Below are 12,936 nucleotides of genomic sequence, written 5' to 3' on the forward strand. Positions count from 1 at the left end.
ATTAATTTCAGATTTTCTGAAAATCCCTTTCCCCCATTCAAACCCTAGCTCTACACGCCCCTATCCTATCCTCTCCTCACCATCGGCTCCCCTCTCTCTCCATCGGCTCCCCTCTCTCTCCGCCTCCCTTCTTAACCTCTCCTAACTGGTGGCTCCACCAAAGAACCACACGGATGCTCTCAATCTCATGGATGGCGGATCCGGAATTTGATTATGGATTCATTTACAATTCTCAAGAGGAGATCAACATCATTCAATCACCTTTCTTCGATCCTAGGTTTGGATCCGAAGGCACCGTCGAGGAGTATGTGGAGCGTATTCTCTTTACTTTGGTGGACGTCATCAACGAGCAACAACCTACAGGATAGTGGAAGATCACCGGACGACCGCCCATCTCTCCAACTCCGGCCAACTCTCCGTTGATCAAAATCGTCGGCATCTTCTGTCTTTCAGTGGCATCACTTAGCTTGCTAACCCTCGTCCTCTCCGCTAACCCTACTTCCAAAGAGCGATCGAGAGGGAAACTCGAAGGTGAAAGTTCCATTTGTTAAGTGCCAGATTAGTGTTAATTGCATATTTATCTTGCTATCATCTTGTTATTGTCTTGAATCGTTTTGTTAATCTATCGTGTAACCGCATACTAGAAGTAAGTCAATAAATATGAAAATTGAAGATCCTAACTTAGTGAAACATTAATCTTATAAATTCATTGCTAAAACAAATTTCTTAATAAAATCCTGCAATTCTGTTGTTTGTTTCACATCACTCATACATCAAGCATGCTTCATATATTGATTCTTCGGGATATGCTTTGCTCTTTATAGTTTTCTTAAGTTTATTTAAGTACCTGAATGATGTATGACTATGAATTTAAAACTTATTAATAATATTTGATATGTTATGTTTGTACAAAATTATCTCTTAAAAGGATACATCCACCGATATTGAATAGGTCCAACTCTAGCCTTATAACTTGGGCATATTCTCCTTGGAGTCGAAAAAATTTGGAGGGATTATTTTCTTAAGCTTGCACAAAACAAAAGGAATGTTATCTTCAATCTGGAGCAAAACTTCTTCATTAAGTCTTGATGAGCACAAGTCCTGTAAGAAGATACTTAATTCGGTCAACATATTTAATATTGAATATGGAAGAGAACTAAAAGCAATGGGTAATAAACATTCCATAAAGATGTGACAATCATACATTTTCAATATAAACAATCTCTCAGATCTCATGTCAACACATCTACTGAGGTTGGAAGTATATCCATCAGGTAACTTTAGGCTCTGCACCCATTCACAAATCACTCGCCTCTCCTCTAAAGTGAAGGTGAATGGAACTTTTGGCTTTAGAAGTTTACCATTTCCACATTCCTTCAACTCAAATGTTTTCCTCCTACAAATATCCTTCAAATTCATCATCGCTTTTACATTATCTTTAGATTGCCATTGATGTCCATCAATGTATTGAACACATTATCAAAAGCATTCTTTTTTATATGCATCATATCCAAATTATGTCTGATCAAATTTGTTCTCCAATATGACAAAGACCAGAAAATTCTATTTATTATCCAATTGTGAGTAACTCCATACCCGAGCATTTTGTGAACAGCTAATGATGGAGAATCAATTATCGTTGGTATAAAATTTACTCTTTCCAAATATTTTCTCACAATTTAACCTTGGTGTAGGCCCTGTCATTTCCATTCTATTTTTAGTGAAAGCATCCTTATTTCTTCTGAATGGATGGTTTCCAGGTAAGAACATATTGTGATAGTCAAACCAAGTGTTTTTGCCTACATGCTTCAAAGTGAGCGATCTAGAATTTTTCATGCAATATGGGCAAGTTAGCTTGCCTGTAGTGCTCCAACCAGAAAGCATGTCATATGCTAGAAAGTCATCAATTGTCCAAAGTAATACTGCCATCAATGTAAAATTTTGTTTGGTGGAGATATCATATGTGGTAACTCCTTCATTCCATAATAAATTTTAGTCATTAATTGAAGGTTGCAAGAACATATCGATCTTTGCCTTTGGATTGTGTTGGCGTAGAATGATAAATGTCAAAAACATATTGGGTGTAGTCATATACATTTATGGAGGAAGATTGTAGGGGTGAGTATCACTTAACAACATGAGTAAGGTGAGGAAGATTGACTAAATAGAGTAAAACAATCTGCACATAAACCTAATCTTATATTCCTTAGTTCTGTGATGAATGTAGGATGTGTACGGTCAAAGTTTTTTCAGGCTTCTGCTTCTGAGGGATGTGTTAGAACACCTACTTGTGAGCTGTGTTCCTTATGCCATCTCATATGTGCAACAGAGCTCATAGATGCATATAATGTTGCAATCTGAGAATGATGGGAATGTAGAATAATCGATTGATTGTCACATCCTTCTGCTTTTTTTTTCCCCAAAATTTGGTTTTAAACTTGGCGCGTTACAATGATGACATACAGTCTCTGACAAATTATCCCCGTAGTACAACATGCATCCATTAATACATCAATCTATTTTTACAGCTGTCGAACTAAGTTTAGAAATCAAATTTTTAGTTCAATATAAATCTATTGGAATTATATTATTTGTCGGGTTGTTCTCCTTAAGTAGGCGAATGAATTGATTAAAACATTCTCTAGGTATATTGTATTTTGTCTTTATGCTTAACATCTTAATAGTTATGATAACTTTGAGTGAGAAGTGCACTCATTCCAAATTAGTTGTTGCGCAGCGTGCAACAAATCCTTATTCGGGAATTCTTTTGTATATTATTTAAAATGTGGCCTAGTTGCATCGCAAATCAAATCATCCAACATCGTATCTTTGTTTTCCTCAACTATGTTGGAACTTGTTGACGGGCCACACTAAAAGTCGAAATGAGGCTCGTACTCACTGTGGGAAGTCTAATACCAATATTTTGGCATGAATCCTCTGTGATATTGATCAATAGTAATCTCATTTGGTGAGGTAGGCTTGTTATTTGTGTTTGAAATATGGACCACGAAATGTACCCTCTAATATAAATGAAGGTAATTGACAACCTCCCTAAATGAAATAATTCACTTCATTCAAAAATTCATCTGTTAATGTCTTGCGTCCAGACAACGTTCGGTTATACATCCAACTTCTGTAATTTTGAATATCCATAACACTTTTAGAGTATAAATTCCTACAACAAAACAATGAAATTTGTATCAATTTTAAAAAAATAATAATATGTACAATAGTGATGATTTTAGGAGTTTGCATGGATAGTTGTGTGTCTCACACATTCATTCTATATTGGGCAATAGAAGAGTGTGTGTGAATTAATGCAACACACTAATACATTTAGTTCCCCCATCGAGCCATTGGAAGGTCGCCATTTTATGTGACCAAACCATCTAAGACGACTCTCTCTAATCTTATCTTCCATTAGAGCTACTCCAAGCTTTTCATGTATATGCTCATTTCGTATCCTGTCTCTAAGAGTAAAACCACTCTTCCACCCGAGCATCCTGCTTAGTGGTCTGCAAGGATAATCCGCAGCAAATCCGTCACAAAATAAACGACACAAATTTTCGTCGCAAATCCACCGCAATTTCAGACAAGAATTTTTCTGTCGCAAAGTCCGCCACGAAAAGCTAAATTTCCTGTAGTGGTCGAAGTACTGTGGTATCATCGCGATCATATCCATTACACTGAGGAGTGTCAACCCCTCCGGGGCTTGGTTGATGGCTTGATAAAGGTAGTAAATTTAAAGAGTTTGTTCCAGCAGATGTAGGAAGAAGGTCAAGAGAGGTGCTTATGAAGGAAACTTGCAACAAATCATTCTCGGCACAGGCAATTCATATTGGTGTGGTTGTTCCAACAATCCATGAAGGAGCTAAATAAGAGGTTTCTCATTAAGATAGATTCAAATGACTTTTGTAGGTAGTGGCGAACTTGGAGAGTACCTGAATGGCGCCTAGTGCTAAGGTGTTGTCCATTTTTTGTTGAAGCTAATCGCCTAATGATCAGTAGTCCATATAATGATTCAGTGATTTTTTTGACGTTGATTGCAAAGTATCAGACTGGTGGCATCCTAATAGACATAGGGAGCTTGGAAAAAATTATTTTTAGTAGTGTTAATGAGAAGATGAACTTGGGCGCTTCTTGCTTAGTGCCAACTTTTGATCCTTTCTTTAGCTTTTTTATGGGGAACACCTAGAGATGGAAGGAGCAATTATGTTGCCAATCAGTTTGAGAGAAGTAGAAAAATAATTTACTTGATGGGTTGAGTTATCATAGTCTACGAGCCAACTATAGACTATGCTATCCTTGCAGACCACTAAACACATTTTGGGCACTCTTCTCTAGACTCCATGTCATTGCGAAGTTCCAGGCAGACGATCATGTAGTGACAATGGTAGGTGATATCCTATAGTCAATGACATGTTGTCTAAAAGCAGTGGAGAATTTATCAAGAGTAAATCTTCCAACTAATTGTTTAGTGGAGATCTAGGTTTGAGACTATTGAAGTCTATTAGGAAGTACTGATCTTTGAAGGCAATCAAATTATAGCTTTCGAATAAGCATGGCTTTGATGAAGAAAAGGAGGCCTACTTGATTGCAACTTTGAGGGCAAATGTGGATGTATTCGCCTGATCGGTCGATGAATATCGGTTGTAGACATAAATATCACCTGCCACGTGCTAAATACTGACAAGAAGGTGAGGCCAATTAAGCAAAAGATTTGGTCTGTTGTGACAATATTAGATGAGCCAATTTAATGAAGTTTAAAAGCCTCTTGAGGCCAACTTCATCAAAGAAGTTCAATATCTGAGTGGATTTTCAATGTATTGATAAGGCAAAATTCGAATGGCAAGTGGCGAATATAACTTTACAATCAACTGTACTATGATGAGCTTTTTGGATGACTTTTTGGGGTTTAATCAAATCAAAAGGCATCTAATTGATTGTGAGAAGAAAATTTTTATCACAAGTGACATGTTTTCTTGCTATAATGTAATTCCTATGATTTGAAGTATGTATATGCAACTTATCAAAAGATGATGGATTACATTTTTCGAGATCAAGAAGGTGGTAATGTCACTCCTTTCTTCGTTGTCTATGTTTCATGTCCTCAGCCTGGGGAGCACCTGCTCTTGTATATGAGGATTTACAACTAGGCACTAAGCTTAGTGTTCATCTATTAAAAGGGAAAGAAGCATTGACATATTTACTATTTGAGTAAAATTCTACAAGGGGTTGAGTTGCGCTATTTGTTCATGGAGAAACTCACATGGGCATTGATCATTGTTGCATGGCAACTTCATCCTTATTTTTAGGCATGTTTTGTTCACGTTATTATTAATCTTCCATTGAAGTCAGCCCATACAAAGTTGTACCATTCGAGGAGACTACTCAAACATGTAGAACTCAACAATTTTCGAATCTTTTACACGCTAAGGACCACAATCAAGGCATAAGGGTTAGCAGTTTTCTTGGCCAACTTCAGTGTAGTTGACGTTGACGAGGAGGCGACTAGTAAAGGAAGATTTGCTATGGACTCTATGCTGATTATTCCTATAGTGTAGGAGTCAGCATTTGAGTTGTTTTTGAGGAGTCTAGTAGGAGTTGTACTCTTCGACAATTGGCTTTCAAATCATCAATAGTCAAGTAGAGTATGTGGTGTTAGTCATATGCTTGAGATTTGTTGTAGGACTGAGTGTAAGGCATTTGACGATGCACTCTGACTGTCAACTTGTTGTGAATCAAATCAATATGCAATACAAAGCTAAGAAAGAAGTCCTTTAAAAATTCTTATTTGAAGTAAAAGTTGTGATTGGGAAATTCAAATACTTAAAAATGAGCACATTTCTAGAGATCAAAATCAATTTGTCAAATTGCTCTTTGAGATGGGAAATTCTAATGGAAGACCTATCAAGTAAGTTCAAAGGATCCAAGGCAACTCAATATCTCTTCATTGATGGAAAATTGTTCAGGAAGTTGGTGATGAATACCTATTTGAGGTGCATGAGAGCATCTGAAGTCACCAACGTTCTAGAGGAAGTTCACCTTTGCAAGCAAGGAAGCTAGTTTGGAGGGAGAATTCCCGATTTCCCGTGAATGGAATCTTGAGGCTGAGATATTTTTGTCCAACACTTAAAAAAAGTGCTGAAGAATTCTCTAATTGGTGTATTCCATGCCAAAAATGTGTTCTCATACAACTTCAATCATCATGCAAGCTACAACTAATTTCAAATCCATGACTTTTTTATGTATGGGGCTTGGATGTAATTGCCCCATTCCCTCTTGTGTAGTGATAGATGAAGTTCATGCTACTCATGATCCACTATGCCACAAAATGAATTGAGGTAAAGGTACTTGTAACGACCACTGTAGAAGTTGTGCGTAGTTTCATTTGGATTGGTAGTATTTGTCATTATGGTCTTCCTGTGATAATTATTTGTAATAATGGGCCATAGTTCACAAACAGGAAGATCAATGAATTTTGTCAAAGCCAAGGAATTCGGTTGAATTTAACCTTAGCCCATCATCGAATGACGAATGTGCAAGTTGATGCGAAGAATAAGCTAATATTGAATTTGCTAAAAATAATGTTGAAGATGCTAAAAGCAAGTGAGCTAAGTTGTTGCCTCAATCTTCTGAGCGCCAAGGATAACATCATCGATGATGGGGCAACCGACCTTTGTATTCTTACACAGAGTTGAGGCTATGCTACTCGTTGAGCATAACATGCATACCAGAGAATGGTTGTTTCTGCCAATAATGATCATTTGAAAGCCGCACACAACCACCACCTCTAAAAATTTTGGAGTATTAATCTTATCTTTATGTTGATGAAAAATATTTATGAAAGAGAAAGATGCCTGAAATAAATGAAGAAGAAACATATTGAGAGGCATTGGATTTCACAGGATGAGACCGAAGAAAGACTAATTTATTATAATAACAACTCAAATACAGATCTCCTCAGTGATGACAGTACATATGATTTTATATGAAAGTATTCATTCACATTCTATATGACTCAATTAGTTAATTTTTTGTTAAAAGAACAATATTGAAGTGGTACTCGTATTTCGATATTAGCTTAACTCAATATTGAAGTGATACTCGATATTAGGTATTCATTTTTTTTATGATGAAGTATTCATTCAAGTTCTATTTTGAATTTGACTCTTAACATGACACAATGGAGAAAAGGATTCATGTAGTTGACCCCACGTAGTGGGATAATGGCTTGATGTTGGCATTGTTTGTAGAGAAAAAATAAAAAAAGAATTCAGCTCAAACAGAGACAAAAATTTATATAAGTAAAATTTTATTGCTTTATAAATTTCTTACTAGTACAAAAGTATGCAAGGAAAAAAAAGTATCAGTTACTTGTGGTGCTTTCTTCATCATTGGAGCTCTCATTTGCTGCTAATAATTCAGGTCTCCTTTTGCTGGTACACACGGGAGAATTTTATTTTCTACTAATTTGTCTAAGCAGAAGTGAAGTCCTACAATTAATATTGATGATGAAATTTCGTTGTACTTGATAGTCTGGTTACATTTTAAAAGATGTCATCAACTATCTTCATAAATTTTTCTTACTTTGCAGGCGCTTGATTTTTTTCTTCGAGTTCAGCATTTCTCTTATGGGCAACTTCTAAATTTTTTCATCTTTTTTTGTCCATTAAAGTCACTATCACTAGAGTAGTTTCTTTTTTAAAAAGCTTCTTGATCACTGCCTCTGCCACTTCTTTTTTGGCCTTCTCTTTTCAAGGAGACTTTATGGGCTATCCATCTTATTCTCTAGTTTTTGAATGTTCGAGTATTGCATGATCATCTAAGGGAACATCTTCTTGTAGTTAATCACCATTTTATAATTGTATTGCTAGCCGGACGCATTCACCTTTATGATTACATAGTGAAATTGGCCTGCTAGAGTGTCAATCATTTTCTTCTGACTTCTTAGAATATAGTTGGGTTTAGATGATAAGTCATTGAGGAGAACTCATCCTCTGGCAAATCCGGATCCATAGAGAAGTCTATTAGAGCTGACGTTAATTCCTTTTCAACGGCTAACCTTTCTTCCTAGATTGAGGATTACTAAGCATTTTGCCACTAGTGTCATGAGAAGCTCTTGTCCTTTTATGAGGAAAGGATGTGGCAATGACTTGTCTTTTTTCTCTGGATTTCTCTGACGATCTATTATAATCATCCCTCGGTCCTCACCTTAGCTAACTCCTAATTTATTTAGATATTGCCTTGTATTTGAGTTCGGCTAGGGGAGAGGCGCTCGAAGGAACTTGTGTTGGATTGGTTTATGTAGTAGGAGATTATTGAGGTGTATTCGACTCAGCAGGAAGAACGACTTCTTTTGGTGCGTTTTCTTTAATCATTGCTTTGCCATTAGCCTGAAACACAATAATTTCATCAACAAAATCTTCCTCCTTATTTTCACTGAAATTAATAGGAAACTTCAACTTCCATTTCCATAGGAAACTTCAACTTCCATTTCCTCCTTACCAAGGGGGAATTGTCGTGGTCCTCCTCACCTTCATCAGCTCCCTCCTTGAGGAATTAGCCGCCTTCATGCTCTTAAGGAGTGACATCATCAGTAAAGTCCATAATAATAAATAAAATAAAATAAATATTTGGGGAACTCATCCTATGGTACGTGGCCCTTCAGCAACTTGTTGCTTGGCAGCCATTTTGGCGACTTGTAGCTGCAATCACCAATAGGGGTGGGGATAACTTCAACCACAACCACCTCAATACTTTATTGGGTGACCGCCATCCCAGAGAATCGGATCTTGGCGAGTTTATTGGTCAACAACTGGCGTCTCGCCAAGCCGGCTCATTGAGAATAGAACCATAAGAAGTTGATAGCATATTTATTAAATTTCAAATTTTTAATGTTTCTCCTAGTTCCCATCTCTACAGGTGGGAGAGTGGACATTGGTGGAGTAGATTCTTTAGTGACATTGGCAGGTGAAAAAGAATGTTGGTTTGCTAATGGTTTAGATGAAGCAGCGAGTTTTAAACCTTGCCCTTCGACTTGATCTCTTCTATCTTCACTTTTTTCTTCTTCTTCTCATAAAAAGTCTCTTCTTTCTTTCGCATTTTTTAAATAAGCTCGTAATTATAACATCTTTTGAAATATCAATCTTATCTTTCAGAACATCCATTCTTTATAGGAATGAAGAGTTATAGAGCTCATGGAGTAGTGAGACATTGAAGGGAATGTATTTGAACGATAAACATTGATCTGCTATTTATCGGATAAGGATTTGTAGACTTGCATAAAAGGATAATGTCAGAAGTCAAAATCAGTTTGATTGTCAATTATCTAATATTAAAATAAACATCTATATAGGTTTAATCAATAATTAGTAAATAATATATATATATTTTTTTTTATTTTACAGTAAAACCTTCAAAGATATAAGAGAACTGGGGAACTAAATATATAACCAAATATATAGAAAATTAGGTTGAATTCAAGTTTGTCCAGTTCAAGTTAAGCTAATTCAATCTACTCGGTTTCAACTTAAAAGGTATTCCCGAGCCTATAAATGAACTTGTCTCAAGTAGGTGGCTACAATTTATGAACTTGTTTAAGTGAGTACAGCCTATCAAGTTGGCCATAATGAATATAATATATAACGTTGGCCTTAATGACTACTTGATTGGGCGATTTGCTTTATATGGAAAACTGTAGGTCGAGTATTTGAATATTCATCTATAATGACTATTTAATTGGTCGATTTGCTTCATATGGGAAACTGTAGATCGAGTATTTGAATATTCGTCTTTCAATACATGTTGAGCTAATGACTTCTTAGGAGCTCGGTGAACTACTTCATCAAGTTGAACATTCTAATTAAGCCACACTCTTAAATTTTATCTTTTATTTTCTTTTAAGTCATGTATGTAGCCAATTCTGTAATGCTCAAGTCTCAATTCAAATCTATAGATCAGGGGTAAGTTCAATTTTTTTGCAGTTATTCAATCTCATTTTATAAAAATCTCATAGCTCCTCACTTTACTTTTCTTCTCTCTATTTCTCTGTTTTCTTTTCACTTGATATTCTCGATGTAGTTGGATATGATTCACAAATAGTTCTAGATTCAACAACAACAATACTTTCTTATGAGAAAGTTTGGATGATTTCACAAAACATATCCTTGTTCAATTGCTTCTTCTTCATCTTGCTGACTGCCTACTCCCCCGAAATGTTTGCCCTTTCATGTAAACCAATATTTTAAATACTTTATGTTACTCTAGAAAATTTATCATTGAGGTGCTTTTAACCTTCATTTTTATTGAATATTCTGCTGATATTGTTGCCCGGAACTTCATATCAGGTCCAGCAGCTTTTAGGCCACGAGCTCATGCTGCTATAGTGTATAGTCTGTCAGTAGAGCAGGGACGACCTGTGTTGCAAGGCTTATTAGCTATTGATTACTTAGCAAAAGAGGTGAAGCTTTTTCCCTTTCTATGGAATATTACAACATACATGCCTGAAGTAATAAAGTTCTATTTGCATGTTTCAGGTGCTTAGCTGGGCAAGGTTGATACCAAAATATTCCAATGAGCTAATTGAATATGTCCAGACATTTCTTGAGCGTGCTTTTGAGAGATGTCGAACATCATATACAGAGGTATAAGCATTAAAGGCATTGAATTCAGTTTACAGCCAAATTAATTTGATGTTTTTATGGACAGTTCATATTAATTTGAGGAACCCAATCTTTGATTTATATGTTTTTTCTTGAGCTTTGTTGATCATTGATCTTGTTCAGTTGAAATAGCTTCATGCGACAAAGTAATTCATTTTTGATATCTTGATCTTGCCACTTTAGGCAAGCTTGTCTCTGCTTTCTTAGAAGTTCTTTTGTTTCTTTCCGATACAAAGTTTTGGAGTACCAAGTATTCATCTATACCTGAATATTTCATGTGTTTAAATTCATTGTGTTTGGAATGCTTATTTCTGCTTGATTTGTTGTGATGTAGAACTATCATTGTTATTCTGAATGCATCGATCCAGTTCTATGTATTAGAAGTATACGCAGCCTAATGGTTTAACTGTATTCTACATGAAAATTTGCTGAATCCTTCTCTGTTGTTTTGTTTTTCCTTTTTCATTTTGCTGAAATATCACATGCCAGTCGTGTTATTTGATTTGGAAAGATAATACGTGTCCATGCAGTTAAGCTGCTATAGTAATTGTCCATGTCTACTGAACAGTTGGTTCGAAGATGAAACTGGGTTCGGATATGATGCTAAGTTAAATTGTTTTTACTCAATATATGTAGCTTTGAAGCTTTAAATGGGAAGATTAGAAATTTTTTAATACAATGATTAGAGAAAGAATGAATATTTTTGCAATAAATTAAATGAAAAGAAAAAGAAAAATATTAAGTATTAGAGAAGATTATACGAAATTGTATGTTGAAAGGGTTAGCAATAGGAATAAGGTAGGATAGTAGTAGATAAATTGTTGAAATATAAGTTCAAATGAGTATGGTTATTGATTATATGATTGATCTTATGTTGATAATTAATGTGGTCATTAAAAATGTGGTTAATGTTTATGTTTTTGAGCTTAAATAGAAGCTTCTAAATAATTAGTTTATGAAAGAGATGATTGAGCACGTATAAAGTATATTAAATTTAGAGAAGATCCTTGTTCACGGTTACTTAAATATACATGTATGCTCAACTAGGATGATGACCATCCATAAGTGGATTCAAAGTGGCCATGAAATGGGAGAGGGAATGATAGATGCTATACTTGTTTTCCTAATAACATATGATCTTGATGGGAAGTACGTGCACTTTCAACCAAATCAACGAACCGCAATAAAATTGGGAAGAAGAAGCATCATGAAACCTTTTATTGCAAGAAATTTGAAAGAAAATGACAGAGATACAATAGATCTCCAATTCTAGAGGAAGATCCAGCTCTCCCTATCCCTAGCTGCTAGGTAGAGCCCAAACAATTCTTAGAACAAACTAATTTCAGCTAAACAAGAGAACCTCCCGCCCCCCCCCCCCCCCCCCCCCCCCTCCTCTGTGCCCCCCACACACACACACACACCTAATTTCCTCTCCATCCGCTGCTGCACCCACTAATTAGCGGAGGCAGAGTTCCTGGGCCGAACTTTTTGTTCTGGCATTTGTGTATGTGAGTTGGTCCAGGGTGGGCTGGTCTAACAGATCTTGTAATGGATGGAAAAAAAAATTCTTTTGCAAAGATTGTAAGATGATTCTAGGAGAACTTTTTAATCACACTAAATAAAGCAGTAGTTATGGATGCATATCTCAGGATTACAAAGACAGTGATCAGGTGAAAATATTGTGTTAGAATAGGATAGTGGAACTTTAACGGTAAGGATTTAATCTCTTAAGATAGTTTGTTATGGAAGGCAAATTTAAATTATATGCTTGAACCAATCTTTTTGGAGGGTCGAGGAATAGATCTTAAATAAGGCAGTGGAGTGGGGAGATATAAATGATTTTTAAAACAATTTAATGTGAGTTTAAGGATTGGAAACAAGTACTATTATAACTTACAATGATTATAAGGGTAGAAGTATTTAATAAACAAACCAATGTATATAATAAGGATCTAGATGATGATATAAAATTTTGATTTAAATGGTTATAATAGAAGATAAGTGAATATTAAAGAGACTCTAAGGTAAATTTTATAAAATCACTACTAGGCCTACTGTTGTAGGGCCCGAGCATTGTATTGTCAAAATATCACTTGTAACCAAGTTGAGTGTGATAAAAATGAGAAAATTAAGATTAAAGTGTAACATGTATAGGAAGGATAGCTTAATAAATGATTATCAAATTGATAGTTGGAGTGCCATCTATTAAAAGTATGGTTGTGAAAAATAGAATTATCTGCTTTAGGTATATAAGAAAAAGCAGAATATTTAC

At 35.5% G+C, this 12,936-nt stretch overlaps 1 protein-coding gene across 2 annotated transcripts in view; it reads left to right on the top strand.

Moving 5' to 3' along the window:
• Positions 1–12,936, top strand: part of LOC110112942 (exocyst complex component SEC8) — a 120,754-nt gene that overhangs the window by 82,970 nt on the left and 24,848 nt on the right. For both annotated transcript variants that reach the window (XM_020845341.2, XM_020845340.2), the window contains 2 exons: positions 10,350–10,462; positions 10,539–10,646. In XM_020845341.2, coding sequence (XP_020701000.1) covers positions 10,350–10,462; positions 10,539–10,646 — 221 coding nt within the window. The remainder of the gene's footprint in view (positions 1–10,349; positions 10,463–10,538; positions 10,647–12,936) is intronic.

This window comes from Dendrobium catenatum, unplaced genomic scaffold, assembly GCF_001605985.2.
Source record: "Dendrobium catenatum unplaced genomic scaffold, ASM160598v2 original_scaffold_61322, whole genome shotgun sequence".
Taxonomy (NCBI): domain Eukaryota; kingdom Viridiplantae; phylum Streptophyta; class Magnoliopsida; order Asparagales; family Orchidaceae; genus Dendrobium; species Dendrobium catenatum.